Raw genomic sequence first — 16,948 nt, 5'->3', positions numbered from 1 at the left:
ACATAAATCAGTACATGCGCAAATAGTTTATTAGCATTAATAAAAGATGGCACCAATGCGAAACCCAGTATAGTATGGTAGCAATACCTGTAGAAATTCTGGCTTGAATATCTGAGAAAAAGGATTGAATCCAATCCAAAGGAACTAAGCTTGAAATATCACAGAAATTCTTACAGTGCAACATAGTATAACGTGGAGTAGATCATATGTCAATGTTAACAGCTGCTACAGGTTAACATAGCAATGAGTAGCTGGTTAAGTATTATATTAGAATTACAACTGCCGTATTTTAAAACGTGACATTTTGCACACATTTGCAGCGTCTTACTCAATACAATTTAACTCACCAATATTTGTGTTTCTGTATTTTTAATGGGTTTAACAGGTGGGCAGTATGACAATATTGTATCTTTATCGTGATAAAGAGCATAAAGAGGACACCTGTTTTTACAAGTTTCATTTTAAAGACAGCATAATTAGTCATGGTGTAGTGACTTTAGTGCAGCACTGTATGTGAAATATTAAACAAAAATCATTATACGCATGTATATGTTTTAAAATGTGGCATCACTAGCGCATTCTTTCCATTCCACCTGAACACATTTCAGACAAAACTAAATGTTGTGATGCATATTGTGTACAGTGAAATTTCATTTTTTGCTATACTGCCCACCTCTAGTTTAACTGAATACAAAAAAATGAAAGAAATTGTGTTATGTGATTGTGTAAAAGTAAATGTCACAAATACCACAATGAAAAAAGGACCCAAAAAGAGGTCCAACAGGGTTATTTAAAAAATATTTAAATTGATATCAGCATCACCTGACCCAAGGTTTCAGTGGTAGGGTGCCATTTCTAGTATTAATGTTGACAGACATAATATTGGCATTCAGTACGCAATTGCGTACTCTATATGCACACTGTACCAAGAGAACCATACAGTAAAATGTCCTGAAAAAGCTATATTCTAGGAAGAATTTAAAAACACCATAATTATGTAACACTTTGGGCACTTTAGCACTGCAAAAGTATTACATAAGTTCTTCCATTTTGTGGTATTCTGCAGAAGAGGTCTGCAGCAGACCATTATGTACATTTTTAGAAGGTGATCAAGCTGCCACTCAAAGATTTATATTTAGTGTTGCTCAACTAAAAGTTCCAAAAGCCTCAATGTTCCAAACTAAGTAGCTTTTAGCAACCCGCTTGACTAATGTACGGAAACACACACACACACACATTCCAATACAACTCCCCACACAGAAATTATTGTCTGTGGCATCTCATGAGGTGTAAAAGCCTTTGTCCTTAGCAGAATGAAGGTGAAATAATTGTCACGTCGACTTGAGCTGTCATTACTGCAACCTTCAGTGGCTCTAAAAACAAACATTACAGACTGCTGGTCAGCACGGCAAAACCATTACGCATAGTCCTCCCTGTTGCAGACCATCATTAGAGAGAGAGAGAGAGAGAGAGAGAGAGAGAGAGAGAGAGAGAGAGACACTTCTCAATTACAGTTTGTGTTTGTTTACTGCCATTTGAGTCCACCAGCCCAATGCCCCATCATGATACAGTGGCTCTGGTATGCTATCATGTAATGTCTACATCATTAAGGCATAAGCCAAAAGGCATAAATATCACCTTCACAATCCAGAGTGGCGTCCGGTGCTTTAAAAATATAGACTTGCTGATGAACTCCTCAATTACTCTAATCTTATAATAAGGTATTGTAATCATATGGATAATTACATGTTGCCATGTTTTGCACCTTTACATCAAAGATGTGCAAATACTAATGAGTGAGTACATGCCTATTAAAGTATTTGGCAAAACAAGACACTAATTTAAAAGGCCAACAAAGCACCTGCACAGAACACAAAACTGGCACGACCAGACAACTTACTTCAGAGTGCAGAAGACCTGCATCACAACTCATAACTGATTTACAAGCTAAGGCAGTGTATTGAAGAAACTTATAGCGTTACTTCACAACATATGCTTATTATTTCATAACAAGTTATACCAGATATACCACAAATCTAATACGGTCACTGATAGTATATGGGTCTTGAACTCATCACACAGTACCTGAGCAGCTTCCACTGGTAAATGCTTGCTATGGGCTGAAGTTTGTAATGTCCATGGAGGTATCCAATGTGATTCTCCTTGACTATAAAACTGCACAAATTGTAATCTTTTGTATAAAGTCAAAGGCAACAGTGCTTTGCTGAAAACCACAATGGGAGACAGAGAAAAAGTCAAGAGCTCTGAAAGGAAATTTAACTTATTTATGCACTATGGAAGTGGAAATCTTGAAAATTCCATTATCAGTATCCAAATGACTGAAAGTCAGAGATCTGAGCTGGCAGAGAAGTGAGTATGATTTAATGCGAGATGTCGGACAGTTTCCGTAGTTGCGTAGAGAGAAATTTCCACTGCCAGATTGGACTGACAACCGTCATGACCATGAGGCATTCGAGCGAAGACAAAGAGGTCACTAAACCCCGCACCACCCTGCACTAGGTGCCACTGCATTCATTAGAGAGAGAAATGTTAGCATATAATGCAGAGATATATGGAGAAAACAAATGACTCATGACCTACAGTGAAGTATTTCTCCTGTAACCACAAGGCTAATTATAAGTATGCCCCAAGTTGTAGAGCTGCCGTTAAATTCTTGTCATATTGACGTGGTTGCTCTGAGAAACTGTCATGAGCTGTGATATAGAAGCCTGTGGCACAGTGCTGCCAGACAGGCTCAAAGCCCCAGTCTGAAAGTATGAAGACTTTGGAACAATGCAGAGCCATCTCCATCTCCGCTACACAAACCATCTGGGGTGAAACTTTGAAACTGGAAAAGAGAGATACAGAGATAAGAGAGTTTGTTCATAAATAATTTCTATTGTTGAAGTTACAGGGAATAAGCAGAAAAATCATCCAAACATAGATGTAATGGGTGTGGTGACACATTAGAATGCCCAGTATAGCCACTGCATTAAAAAAAAAAAACATAAAAAAAGAGTTCACAAAAGGGGAGCTAATGCTAAAGAAAGGTAAAATGGAAGATGGAAAGGTTGCTGGAGGGATGAAAGAGCAGGCCTCAAACAGGGAAACCATCTGGGTAGTCTTCTACTGCCAAGAAAGCGCACCCTCTTAACTCTCACACTTTTGGAGCCCACCCAGAACTGCACGCCCAAGAAAATATATAATGCTATTCTGTATGTTTCCACATCCATCAATGACCAAGGTATCAGTTGACTTGGCAGGAAAAATGGATTTGCCTTTTTTCTGAAAAGAGTGACTCCTTTTTCACAAACAAACAAAGCTCTTGTGGTAGCCTTGCAGGGGCTCTGCTGTTCATATCTCTCCACCACATTACCTTGCTGCCTTTTCTGCCATAAAAAGGATGTGCCTGCTGATAGCCAAGCTGTGCTCTGAGCATGAGCTGAGGCTCTGTGCTTGTGACTGGTGCAAGATCACCATATGTGATGTGATTGGAAGAGGCAGCAATGAACGTACAGCTATGTTGATGTATGGGATTGTGGGTAGATGACAGGTATTCCCTTTAGGCAGAGCAGCTACAAGGAAAGACAGGCTAGAACAGTAAGCCTCTGTCAGGCCTTTAGCAAGGTGGCATTTAGTGGGGGGGGGGGATAAATGTTGAGTATTTACAGAGACAAACAGTCCCATCTGTGGCAGAGAGAGGCATAAAGACTAGTGCAATGAAGTGATCAAAGAGACAAGACTGACACGCTGGCTTATCAGCACAGCAATCTTATCAGACAGATCAGGCATGACTAGATAAGGATAATGCAGTTTTTAACAACAGGCAAACTACAGGCTTCGAGGATGACATCATAGCTGTGGCATCGTGGGCCCTAGAAGTTTAGAACTGACATCTGCCACTGACTGGTGACGTTGCTTCATTACGTGAGGACATTACAAAAGACAACCGAAAACATCTTATTTACCTTGTATTACAATAACACTGCACTATGTGAGATTTGACTCAGGTGCTCCTCTTTCAATCTCTGCTATGCTACTTAATCTCACCCTCATTTATCAAGGTCATGTCAGTCCAGGGTCAACCGTTTTAGATGGTTTCAAACATGTGAGGCACTTTTAGCACCTAGAGATTTCAGGAAAATCTGGGCCATTTAGAAATCAAAAACATGGCTCAGAGTGGATGTTTTGCCTCATTTTTAATATTCCCTATATGAATAGGCAGAAAAGCTCAATAGAACAGTGACAGTTCATAATCTAGTGCACATATCATCAAAACATGTGGCCAAAACCAGGCCACATACCAAATGGGTTCACTTTGCACTTGGCTATTCAACAGCATTTATTTTTAAATGTTAATGAATTTTAATATTAATAATAAGCATGCACTCAGTTTTTGGTCAAACTAAAATTCTTGGGCTAAGATAAAAAAAAAACAACTTATTATATATACTTCACTACTAATACAGATATATAGTAATGTGCAATAGTCACCTAAGCACATTGATTAAAACCATTTATCTTGTTCTGCCAGTGATTCCATCATATATCTTTTTAACAATTGCAAACAAACATTAATACAATAAAAAGTAACAAGCATTTCATAACTTGAAAAAAATAGTTGATATCCTGTGAACTAGCCTGAAGAACAAAGCTTGGTTCCAGATTTCTCTTGGACACACCCCCAGCCATCACATAGATTTGTTAAAATCACCAGAACAATAGATTTAACTAAATAAAGTGGTGATGAGCCAAACCAGGTGTTGAATGAGAACTACAATTAATACTAAGCTGCTATGAGGACAGGTTTGGAATTGGTTAAACAAACACACTGACTTACATAAAATCACTACTTATTGTATTAGTTGATTAATTTATTCTACTTCGCAGTTTTCTGAGGAAATCAACACTTGCTGCCCAGACAAACAGCTTTTTAAATCTAATTTCATCCATTTTAAATTCTTTTACACTATTTGAAAATATTAGCTGACCTTTACATTGAATGAAAGTTTCACAAAGAATGGACTAATCTAAATGGTTACTTAGAATACAATCTCTTTACCTTAAAGTGCATTACATTTCAGAACATCTTTTTCCTTCTCCTGTAAAGTGTTACGATAGCGACATTATCTTCACTGATTTCTCTGACTGCACCTCGTCTCTGTATGAGGGAGGCTAATTGGTTGGTGTGCCTTCATCGCTCCCTACATTCTCCTGTGTCTTCAGGCCTCTCGCGCTCTTTCTCTCTCAGGCTGTGTCACAGGACCTGGCTAAGAAGGTAATGGTTTAATGCAATTCAAATCAAAGAGCATTCATGTCACATGTGCTAACAGAGCAAAAGGTCAGAAAAAGTCTCTGTGAGTAAATGAGACACACACACAGAACAAGCTCACTTGAATATGCACCCACACGGCCCCCCCCCATTTCATTACTCTTTTAATACACCCTGGTCGACTTTCCCTCGCCTTTCCCTGTGGGAGAATCCCTCTTGCAAACTTAACGCCTGTTTCATTACTTTATGAAGTGAGAGTGAAGCTTGTTAGATGAACCCTTGGAGGGACCAGGGACTGAGTCACCATAAATGTAGAACTCAGCAGCAGAGCTTGCCCAGAAGTCTTTGTGATCTAATTTTCAAAATTATAAAAAATGGTGGAAAAAGCTGCTTATAAGCAGGGAGTACACACAAAAATATCAGCATTGGAGGGACGTTTAGATTCGGCTGTTTATTAAAACTGATATTTGATGACATTTACTATTTTGGAAGTCTTTTTGCAACACTACAGAAAAAAATGCTGTATTGTTCTCTAATGCTAATCCAGGTGATTCTAGTTCCAGTTTCTACATTTTATTAAATGTATTAAATGTATATGTATGCTGATGCAGCTGGAATAGCACAAGCAGAGATGTACATGTAAACAATTGGTGCACCCATGCTAATTTTAATTTTAACTGTTTAAACATCTGCTGTTTCCCTGTGCTACAAATGGCTATTCTTGCGACAGTGACAGTGGGAGTGAGATCTGTCACAAGAGTGACAGGGGGAAGGGGACAAAGGCAATAAAATAAAGCAATAAAACAGGGCTATGGTTTACTGGAACTGACTCTTCCCAGCCTTGTACAGTTCTCTGCGTCCCCCTTCCTCTCTTTCTGGCACATCCAGCAACTCTAATAGTAATGTGCTGATAGATGAATTATGGGATGTGTCACCAACTCTGTGTGTGTGTGTGTGTATCCTGACCATGATCATATGATGTGTTCAAGCCAGAGGTGGGGTCTTGGTCAGTCATGTCAGACTAGGTGCAGACTGAGTTACCAAAGAAACACAGACACCTGATAGAGCACTGCTTGACCAAGGGGACATGTCAGGACAATCAAAGGTCAAAACATTAGAGGCAAGCTCACATTTCACTTTGTTTATCAGAGGCCATTCAGAAATAGATTACAAGCGGTCCCAAAATAGATTAGAAGTGGTCCCAGGTCCAGTGACTGAAGAAGGACCTGCTGCTCAAAGTAAAAGCAATACCCTTAGCTTTCAAACTGTATCAGCATGATCTAGAGCAGAGCTTCGAACACTAACGTACACTTCAGTGGCTGCTTAAGTATCAGCATATATTTCCAAGGTTTCTAAGTGAGGCAGCTAAGACTAGTCTTTAAAAATAATGTGGGTGCATGTGTAAACACAACCTGGCACTGATCTAAAATTAGACAACTCATCACGGCCTAGGAGAGTTCATGAACGCTGTGAACTACAGGAAAAAAAGTAATGTGAGAAATACACTGATATTTATAAGGTTGCTTTTCATTTCATATTTATACGAACTGCTTTGGAAAACTTCAGACATGTCAGCCTTTCAGCTGTGGCTAGAGTGTGCAGAGGCAAACTGTGAGGGAGTGAATTCATATCCTATGTGAAACTCACAGGGGCAATAAGAAGTTAAAATAGTAACAAGAACTAATCACATCACCTGTTGCAGAGGAAGAGATAGCATAGTAGTATAGAATCTGTATTCTTCATGTCTATATAAATGAGTCATGTAAATGGCCTTATTTTTATGTTATAAAAATACAAGGCAATGTCTGCATAGGCTCATAGATAGGCTACAAGGGGGTCTATAGGCTAAAACTGGACTAACATATGCTAATTACAGTAGATCTAATCTGATTGTAAATAGGCAATATTAATATATTGTATTTTATTTATAATGTTTGCATGGGTTTATACACCAAAAACTGATTATGTAAAAATTATTTGACATTTTCCAACTTCTATTTATCTCTTACTTTTAAAACAGCCTGTTTTGGTTACTGTGCCTTTAAGTCTGATATGTGTAAATGGCCTTTGCTCTGAATGCCTGCCCTACTGTGTGTCACTGAAAGAGCAGTCCAGGCTGAAACAGTCCTTATAACTTCAGTATGAATGAGAGGGGGTAAACTGCTGCAGACTTCATAGGCAGATCTATGTAAATGCATTGTTTTTTACTGACATCTAAAAAAAGTGAATTCAAAACAGGCTAATATTGCAGCTTTGTTTCTATATATGAACTATGGACTAAGGAATGAAACTTTAACAATGTTTATATATTATATCAAACACCTCTATTTAAAACTGTGAAGACATCTTGTTTTTCCATGATATGGGCCCTTTAGCAAAAAATCTATTGTCTGTATGAAAACTAAAATGTCTAAACAATACATACAATGCCATCCATAATTAATCTCACCAAACTCAGTCAACAATTTGGTTAACATTTAGCATTTGACTCTAAAATTTCTTGAGTCTGTCCAGATGTCAGCTAGTTGTGTTGAAATCAATGCTAATAGCAGGCCTTTCTGGGAGTGCTTGGTCAGCATGCAGCCCTGAGGCCCTCCATGTTATCTGAATCAGACAGATAAGGCAGGGCTTCCATGCACAGGTTCGACGTGGCTCGGGATTCTGTCCCAGATATTTGGTTCCCCACTGGCTTAATTACTCAGATAATTCAATTAGCTGCATAAAGGCAGAATGTGTGTTCCTACGAGAGAACACAAATACATGCACACAAAACACAGTCTATGCACAAAGGACATTCTTTCTGCCCTTAACTGCCAAGTAATCAACAGTGACAAATGTTAAACGTCTAAGAAAGCATTATTCCTACTCAGCTTCTTTATTATGTGGATCTGCCCAATACTAGTCTATGCTTGGTCTTTATAACAATATAAAGACTATTCTTTATAGCAAGACATTATACATTCTAAGAGCTATAATAGAATGTCAAAAGTATATTTTTCCAAATATATAACTTCCAATTTATGTTACATGAAAAGCTAGCAATGTACATGGACCTTAAGGGTATACAACTGAATGAACAAACGGAAAAACAAAACTAACATAAAAAGATAATCCTAAAATACAAAATGTTGACTCAAATAAGAGCAAGTCCTAAGTTGCCTTTGGTTACAAGCCTTGTATGAGAGTATAAAGCAGGTTAAAGAAAGCTGCTCTGTTTGCTTATTTACAGACCACGCTTTAAATTCACCCCCTAAAGAGCTTCGTCTCATTTCATCCTCCAGTTCCCTCTGCTCAGTGTTGCAAGCAGCCTAAAACTAGACTCAAATACGGGAAGTGAAAACACAAGCTTAGTAAAGTTATTTGTGACACACGCACAGTTTTATCTGACCACTTCAGTATGGCACAGTCTGTGAGGTGGTAAAAAATAGTCAGAGAGACTCTGTGCATTTCAAGCAGTCTGTCTGAATAGACTCCAGCCCTTCTGACCAACACTGAAAACATAAATCAGCCAAAGCTCCATTCTCTCTAGGCAAGTGAATGCAGAGATACTGTTTATGATACATTAACTTCAGCAATGAACTGAGAAGAAGCTAAGCCATGGCCAGCTATGTATGCTCAGCACGTGTGAGAAAGGGAAATGGACAGATCTTCTCTTACTTTAGTCTTCTCAGCATTCTCTAACTAAAATGGGCAAAACTGCAATCAGGCAAAGTAATGTGACAGTGACTTTTAAAGGGCCCAAATCACTGAAAACGTTTTAAATAAGATTCTGACTTAATATGTAAAGTGTTAAAAACGTAACCCTCATGATCCCAGTCTGTAGTCAATATGCAGAACTTAACCTGCAAAAAGCATCAAGTTTTGGACTGATTGCTTATGTGATGTCACAAAAAACAATGCCATTACAGTCACATATACAGTGGCCCTGTAAAGTATTTGGATGTTTGTGCCATACTTAAAAATGTATTATGCTCATTGTGATTTAAAACAAAATGTCAAAGCAACTCACATTTATTATAAACAGACTTTCATTTTTTTTCTGCCAAAATATTCTTTCAAAATGTAGCTGGTGTGTTCCAGATCACCGTCATCTGAGCATTTTCTCAGCAGACCTCTGCAGGTTTGCATCCAAAATATCTTTGTATATTTTGTGCATACCTTTGTGTATGTTCTGAGTTCAGGAAGCAAATCAAAGAACACAAGCTCACCAACCCCACTGTAACAAAACTTTCCAACTCTTGTGCTTTACAGTTCTTTTAAAAGATGCCTTTCCACACAAATAGTCTACCATCAGTCTGATGTTGTGCTAAAACAGTTTTATAAAGGAACTAAAAGAACCCTATTAAACTTTACTTTATATAGTTACATTGTCCAAATACTTGTGTACACTGTACCTGTCTGTTCAGCCTACAGCTGTTTAGCCCACCCATTCACAGTGAAGTTATAACAAGTGTTTTAACCCAGACTACTTTTGAATGAGGCACAATACATGACAACCAATCCAGACAGAGGCCATGTACATATATCAGTCTTAAAGGCAAAGTAGGAAAAACAAGAAATAAAGAAGGGTTGATCATAATGTTCACATAATGGTCATAATGTATATGAACCTACACCAGTGTTATGAATAAAGTACAAGAACATGTAGAATATGGGCTCTTGGAACAATTCACGTTCATGCAGTCTGGATGTAAAATCTGGGTGGTCTACATTCTTCTTTCGGCTGCTCCCTTTAGGGGTTGCCACAGCAGATCATCTGCCTCCATCTTGCCCTATCCACTGCCTCCTCTACTTTTACACCAACCATCTCCATGTCCACCTTCACTACATCTATAAACCTTCTCTGAGGTCTACCTATTCTCCTTCTGCCCGGCAGCTCCATCTCCAACATTCTTTGACCAATATATCCACTATTCCTCCTCAACACATGCCCAAACCATCTCAACCTGGCCTCTCTGGCTTTATCTCCAAACTGCTCCACCTTCACTGTCCCTCTGATCTGCTCATTTCTAATCTTGTCCATCCTTGTCACTCCCAACGAAAATCTCAGCATCTTCATCTCCGCCACCTCCAGCTCAGCCTCCTGTCTTTTAGACAGAGCCACAGTCTCCAAACCATACATCATAGCAGTACGCACTACTGTCTTGGTGGTCTACATTCCCATGTTTAAAGTTGGCCAAGTACACTTATCTCACAAAACTAACACACAGCCACAATATGAGACAACCAACTTTTCAGCTAGTCTAACATCTTCCTCTCAGAGCTCCCCCTTTTCTCCGTAGAGCTGTAGGGGTGATGTGAGGGGCCCACAGGCTCCACGCCCTTCATCTGAACTGACTAGAGCCCCCTGGCGACTGGTAGGGCGCAGGCGCAGAAGTTTCTGGTTGGAAGCTCTAAAACGCTCCCAAACAGCAACACCGCCCTCACACATTCTTCACATACTGCCATCGCATAGAGCTCCTCATCGTAGCCAGTATGGGCCACCGTGATTTACACCCTCGTCAGTCGCTTCACCCTGTTCTAGCCGTAGTGGTGTTTTTATTAAGCTACCAAAAACTGCAGTTACTTAACTCAGACCAAAGTTTACAAGTCAGTTCTGGGGAGTTGCCTCTTTTTATCGGAGAAAATGGATCTACCACGCCGCATCTAACACGATGTGTGCGAGACGGGGGCTCTGCTGAATTACTCAGGGCAGTGAAAAAGAAGAAAGTGGTTAAAGCAACTCGACAAATGTTTGATTGGGGAAAAAGTAAAATCCCCAAAGCGAACATCCACTGGAGTCACCGAAGTTTCACACAAACGTGCTCGTATTTCACGAAGAAAGTGCCGCGCATTATTTGAGTCTGAGGCCACAGAAAAAGCGTTTACCTTCGTCCAGTAGCCGCTCTAGGTGGTTGAAAATCCCGCAGAAGTTCGGCAGGCTGCTCATCAGCTTCTTGTCGTTCATGAGCTGCATCAGATAGTCAGGAGTGGGCTTGGGCTTCTCCTTCGTTTCCATTTCCCCCACCATATTTAAAAGACTGTCTAAAAACCTCGAAAAGCAGATGTGAGGAGGGAGAACAGCACCGCTTGGCCACTTATTCCCTCAGTTATTTCAGCGCTCTCTCTCTCTCTCTCTTTCTCTCTCTCTGCTCGCCTCTCTGTGAGTGTGCGTCTCTCTCTCCACAGCAGTGCGGTCGGTCAAACTCCTGCTTCCAGTCAACGAGGGCTTCTTTCCTCAGAAACACTCTCGCCGCACTGATTTACGAAGCACCATCTGCTGATTAGGCTTCACACGAACACGCGCTGTTGCGAATTACAGTAAGAGTAAGGAAATAAATCTCGTACTTCGTTGGCGAAGGTCAAAAAAACTCCGCTAACTGTCGGAACTCCGGCATGCCCGCTGAGCTTGGTTTAGTTTCGCCCTCACTAACGCCGAGTCCAGTCCATTCGAGACCACCAGCGAGCTCAGTACAGGCTCAGTGTGTGAGAAGCGCCGATAGAGATACTGAGGCTGAACTTCTCTCTCTCTCTCTCTCTCTCTCTCTCTCTCTCTCTCTCTCTCTCTCTCTCTCTCTCTCTCTCTCTCGGATGGCTCGCGCTCCGCCACAGGGCTGCTGCTGCTCTGAGATAGTCACATGATCACAGCACATAGTGAAGCTCTACAGAGGCATGAGAGAATGGGAGGAGAAAACTTCTACACCCTCTCTCTCTCTCTCGTGACTTATGTTTTGTGTTTGCTGACGTTTTGTACTGTTTTGTGAGGAAACAGTAAACGGAGGATTAGAGAAGCTGCAGACTGCTGCATTAACAAGCTTCTAAAGTTGTGAACGCTGCTGAGTGAAGGAGAAAGGAAACGAAAGCCAAACACAGCGTCAGGGTTTGCGCCCACATTTCGTTCACTGATTATTGCTTATGCTTTTTCAGATGTCATGGAGTGAGAGGCTCTCGTTCAGGAAAACGTTCCACCTCAGTGCTGCATTTGGATCAGATTTGCGCCCCATACAGGTTTCTTTCCAAGACAACTAAAGTGAAATCCAGGACAACAGCTGATCCTAGAACAGCAAGGATGGGCAGCTTCCATCTCCACAGCAAATCCGTATTCATAAAGCGGGGTCCGACTCTTTGACCTTGTGAACCTGCTGCTTTTGTGGCGGGGGATCACTGGCTGAGGGGAGGACCTCCATGCAGTTGGTGCATGCCAGCATTCAAGGGTACAGCAGATCCGTCATTGCTGTGTCCTTGATCAGACGTTCAGACGTTCTCCGACAGACGCCAAACGTTATGGTTGGTGTGCCGTACCCGGGTGAGATTGTTGAAATGTTCTGGAATGTTCTCCCACAATTTACACGGTTCCAGAATGTTCTTCCACATTCACATTGTTCCAGAAGGTTTTGTAATGTTCTTACTTATTTACAATGTTCTGACATGCCCCCCCAGCTTGTTAGAACGCTGTTGTTTTTGTGACGTAACAAAAATCAGAAAACTTGCATTTATCTGCCTATTTAGCGTATGGCAGTTTAGCTTCGCCCATTTACTAGAATGTAATATGCAGGGTTTTAGCCCAGACTGCTTTTGGCCTATGGCAGTATACAGGCACCCAGTCAGAACAGAGGTTATTTACATACATCAGTCTTACAGTAGAGTAACAAAAAACAGCCTGCTTTATTATGAGAAATGAAGAGAGATTGGAAAATGATAGAGAGGTCATGTAAAATGATTGTTTTTGTACATTAGTCCACACAAATGTTATAAATGGACCTCAAGGAAGAAGAAACAAAACAATAAAATACAAAAAATGTAGGATAAAGCCCTTTAGGAGAACTAAGTGACATTGATTCAGTTCACAAGCAAAGAAAGACACTACCACACCACTGGTGGCTATACTATCACAGTATAACCACTAGACACCAAAAGAAACTGACTTCTCAGTGGTTACAGTATTTGTTGTAGGATGATCTCCTCTTGCTCTCATGTGTGCCCACATGGAGGAAGTCAGTTGGGCGCTAATTTGCTGGGCTGTGGAGATGAAAACGGGGATGGTGTTAGGCTGGGCATCAGAGGATCGGAATGCGGGCTATTTAACACAAGCATTAGACAATCCCCCGAGCCCCCACCACCACCACAGCACAACCGCTAAATAAATAGAGAAGTAATTAACAGAGCAGTGAGAAGACGGGCCGCGTTTCATTACTGCTGCTGCTTCTGAGAGAGACAGACACACAGACAGACCCACAGACAGATTACAGTGAGCAAGACAATAGCAGCGCAAAGTGATGGACAAAAGATGTGTAAATGTGAAAGAAAAAAGATGTTTGTTTAGCGGACTTCATTCTGGCAGAGACTTGAAAAGGCACAAAAGAAGACCAATATCTATGAGTCATTGAGCTGTGTTCCCTATTCATGCACTTCATGCTCTGCAATTACAGTAAGCTGACAAGCTGAAGTGACAGCGATTAGCAAATGAATAGACTCACATCCTTCCTTCCCTTCGTCCCTCCTTCCTGCCCTCCTTCAGTCCTCCTCTGTAGCTGTAAAGGCGCTGCAATATCGTAATGTCATAAACACCAATGCTGAATTAACACTGTGTTGCAGTGTTATTTCTAAGTCCAGATAGGCCCAAATGACCACTAAGAATTCATTCAATGCTGTAGGTTTTGATTTAACTCAGTGTTTTTTGCTGTGTGCAGTACTTGCTCAAAATGTGACCTTTGGCTGATCTCAACACTGATAATGTATTGAATATGACGTTACATCAGCACAATTATTGCCAGAAGTAAATAAACCCAAATATATCCATCCATCCATCCATTTTCCAAGCCGCTTCTCCGTCAGGGTCGCGGGAACCCAAATATATTTTTGGCAAATTCCATGCAACACTTTTTTCAGTGAACTAAACCAAACTACTTTGTATGTTTGCTGCAAAGATACTTTCAAGATGTCATCTGTTATGAAGTGACATTAACTCCTATGAATCAGTCCAGTAAGACAGATTTTACATGTATGAGACACTTAAATATCTATAGACTCTTATAAAATACCACATCTTTGGCAAATTTTACACTATTGCCAGTTAAGGATGTGCTTACTTGAACAATCAGGCTCTGAGATTTTATAACTCAACAGTTTCTTTGCAGCATGTTAAACTGAACAATGGCCACTTAAGTAGATTGCTTTGATTTAATTACTCTCCATATGGAAGAGCCTTGAGATAAGCAGTGATGAGAAGGATGGTGAGGTGGGACCCTCTGCATGCTTCTTCCCGCATGAGGTGCTAAAACAGATGGCAGCACTATCAGGCAAGCACACACGCCTGTTAGAAACATCCCCACCTGCTTCTGCATTTCAGCTTCATCTGTACACAAGCTGTTATCTGCTCACCACCCTGCAGTGTGAACATGTATACTTATGTGTAATGATTGTGTTTGCATGCATGCTCATGCACGTAACTGTGCATCACTGTGTGTGTGTATGTGTGTGTGTGTGTGCGCGTACTTGTGGGTGTTGGACGAGGATACTCTTCTTATACTTCTTCATCATGAAGCCTAAGTAAGTTCAAAGGTCACACTCAGTGCTCATGCCAAGTCCTGAAGGATTAATTGTTTCTCCTTCTAAGCCATTAATATTATGCCTCTGTATTAGGCCATATTGTCATTGTCCATAAATAAATAAATAATTAAATAAAAATACACACAGCTGCTATGTGCAATGATGAGGAAAAAAAACCCTAAAAAATGTAGATACATGTTTTTCTTTTCTTTGACAGTGATGCTATGTGACATAGGCTGTAAAACAGAAATGTGGCTATAAAAGTCATTGAAATATAATTTAGAAATCCAGGCATCAACATGGTATGTTTGTGCTGTGAAAGTGAAGAAATGTTTGGCACTTGCTGAATTAACACAAACATTTGATTTTCTTAGCAAACAAATACATTTAAAAACAAAATCGTTCTTACTTTCCAAGTTGTCTATTTTAAGAATCTTTAGGTGTTTTTTTAAAGAACAGCAGAAACCATTCCAATATATATGTAAGTTTGATATTGCACATACTCAACTCATAGCCCATACTATGTGTATATTAAGATGGAAGGATGTATGAATAGATAGATAGATAGATAGATAGATAGATAGATAGATAGATAGATAGATAGATAGATAGATAGATAGATAGATAGTGAAGTAAATGTGCTATGAGGCCTGCTCCAATGAGCTGCAATGACCTCAGTTGTAGATGCAGCTGGGCATCATCTGTCACTCATGAAAACAACACACCACAGGTGGTCTTCTTTCCAGGCTAACATGATGTGGGCAGTTTGTGCTTGAAAAAAATATTCCATTGACTGAAAAAAATCGTTTTCCACAGAAAAGGAACAGAATTGTTTGCCACGACTCATAGGTTACATAGTAACCTTTAAAGATAGTGCTGGACTTTTACCTGAACCCCCAGAATGACTGCCATGGAATGAGTGGAAAGAACAATATAGATGATTCATTTGTCACTTGTCTACCAAACTGAAACATCATTTTCTGTAGACATTTTTATTGATGGAGCAAACAATACTGTTATGATGTTGGATTTTTTCACCTTTGCAAGACTTCAAATACTGTCAGTACTCTCAGTTCTTAATGAACAAGACACTGAATTGGATCTGTGCTGTATTTATTCTGTGAGCCTGAAGCTTAGATTTTACTTTAGGCTTTGACATTGCCTAGAAACCTAAAGCCTCAATGTTTTGAGTTGTGAGTTATTTAAGACGCAATGGCAGAAACAAGTACAGCAGCAGCATTAATACAAATTGTGAAGCAAAACAAAAAGTCATATCTAGACACAACAAATAAAAACATCTAGACATAAACTCAATGTGGAGCGATATAGGACAATAAAATACTACTCTGATGTCTCTGCTCATCTCATAAAATCCTCTCCACTCCTCTCACCCATTTTAGCTTTCTATCTCACCCTCTTTACCTCTCTTTCTCTGACTCTCTCTCCCTCTCTCTCTCTCTGCACAGAATCATTGGTATTCACTAATAAAGACCACAGAGACATAATGCAGGAGACGTAGCCCCGTTACAGAAATAGATTTATTGCTAATCCATTATGCATAGTGGGTAATGTAACATATCTGATGCACTGGCTCACAGCAGGAGAAGAGAGAATTTTAAGTGCATTGAACATTAGGCTGTGAGGCAGGGTGAAGAGAAGAAGCCATGGGCTTCTCAACACGCCACCCTGGAATAGACACACCATCATAGCCTGCAACTATATCCCCACACAGTCCACTTACTTTCTTTTCTCTCGGACAAAAAGCAGAAGGCCGTGAAAGGGAAGAGCACCCCAGAGTGATTCCCTAAATGAGCCAGTTCATTAAATGCTAATAAGCTAGAATGATCTTATAATGTATGGCTGTGGTGGACCATGTATACTGGTACAAGTGTGATACTCAGGTCAAAAGGGTGTGCAATATATGCCTCTTATAGGTCTTTAGCAAGCCCAGATTATCAAATTATCAGCCTCTGGGGACAAAAGTTTGGTGGGTTCCTACCTCCCACGATAGTAACACTGCTATGAACACATATTTCCAATTGAGATAAAACAATTATACACACATGAACAAGAGCACAGGTTAGCATAAACCCAACACAAACCAAATATAACACTTCCCTATAAAGCATGCATCTGCTCTTGACAAGC

At 40.2% G+C, this 16,948-nt stretch overlaps 1 protein-coding gene across 4 annotated transcripts in view; it reads right to left on the bottom strand.

Moving 5' to 3' along the window:
• The window catches only part of qki2 (QKI, KH domain containing, RNA binding 2), a 34,935-nt gene extending 23,118 nt beyond the window's left edge, over positions 1-11,817 (bottom strand). The window contains exon 1 of one of the 4 annotated variants that reach the window (XM_017696110.2): positions 11,141-11,817. In XM_017696110.2, the coding sequence (XP_017551599.1) occupies positions 11,141-11,282 (142 nt within the window). In that variant the 5' untranslated portion in view covers positions 11,283-11,817. The remainder of the gene's footprint in view (positions 1-11,140) is intronic. The other 3 variants (XM_017696109.2, XM_017696112.2, XM_017696111.2) reach the window with 3 other exon arrangements.
• Positions 11,818-16,948: the final 5,131 nt, after the last annotated feature.

The sequence above is a fragment of the Pygocentrus nattereri genome, chromosome 13 (genome assembly GCF_015220715.1).
Source record: "Pygocentrus nattereri isolate fPygNat1 chromosome 13, fPygNat1.pri, whole genome shotgun sequence".
In the NCBI taxonomy this organism is placed as follows: Eukaryota; Metazoa; Chordata; class Actinopteri; order Characiformes; family Serrasalmidae; genus Pygocentrus; species Pygocentrus nattereri.
This window is presented reverse-complemented; position numbering and strand designations above follow the sequence as displayed.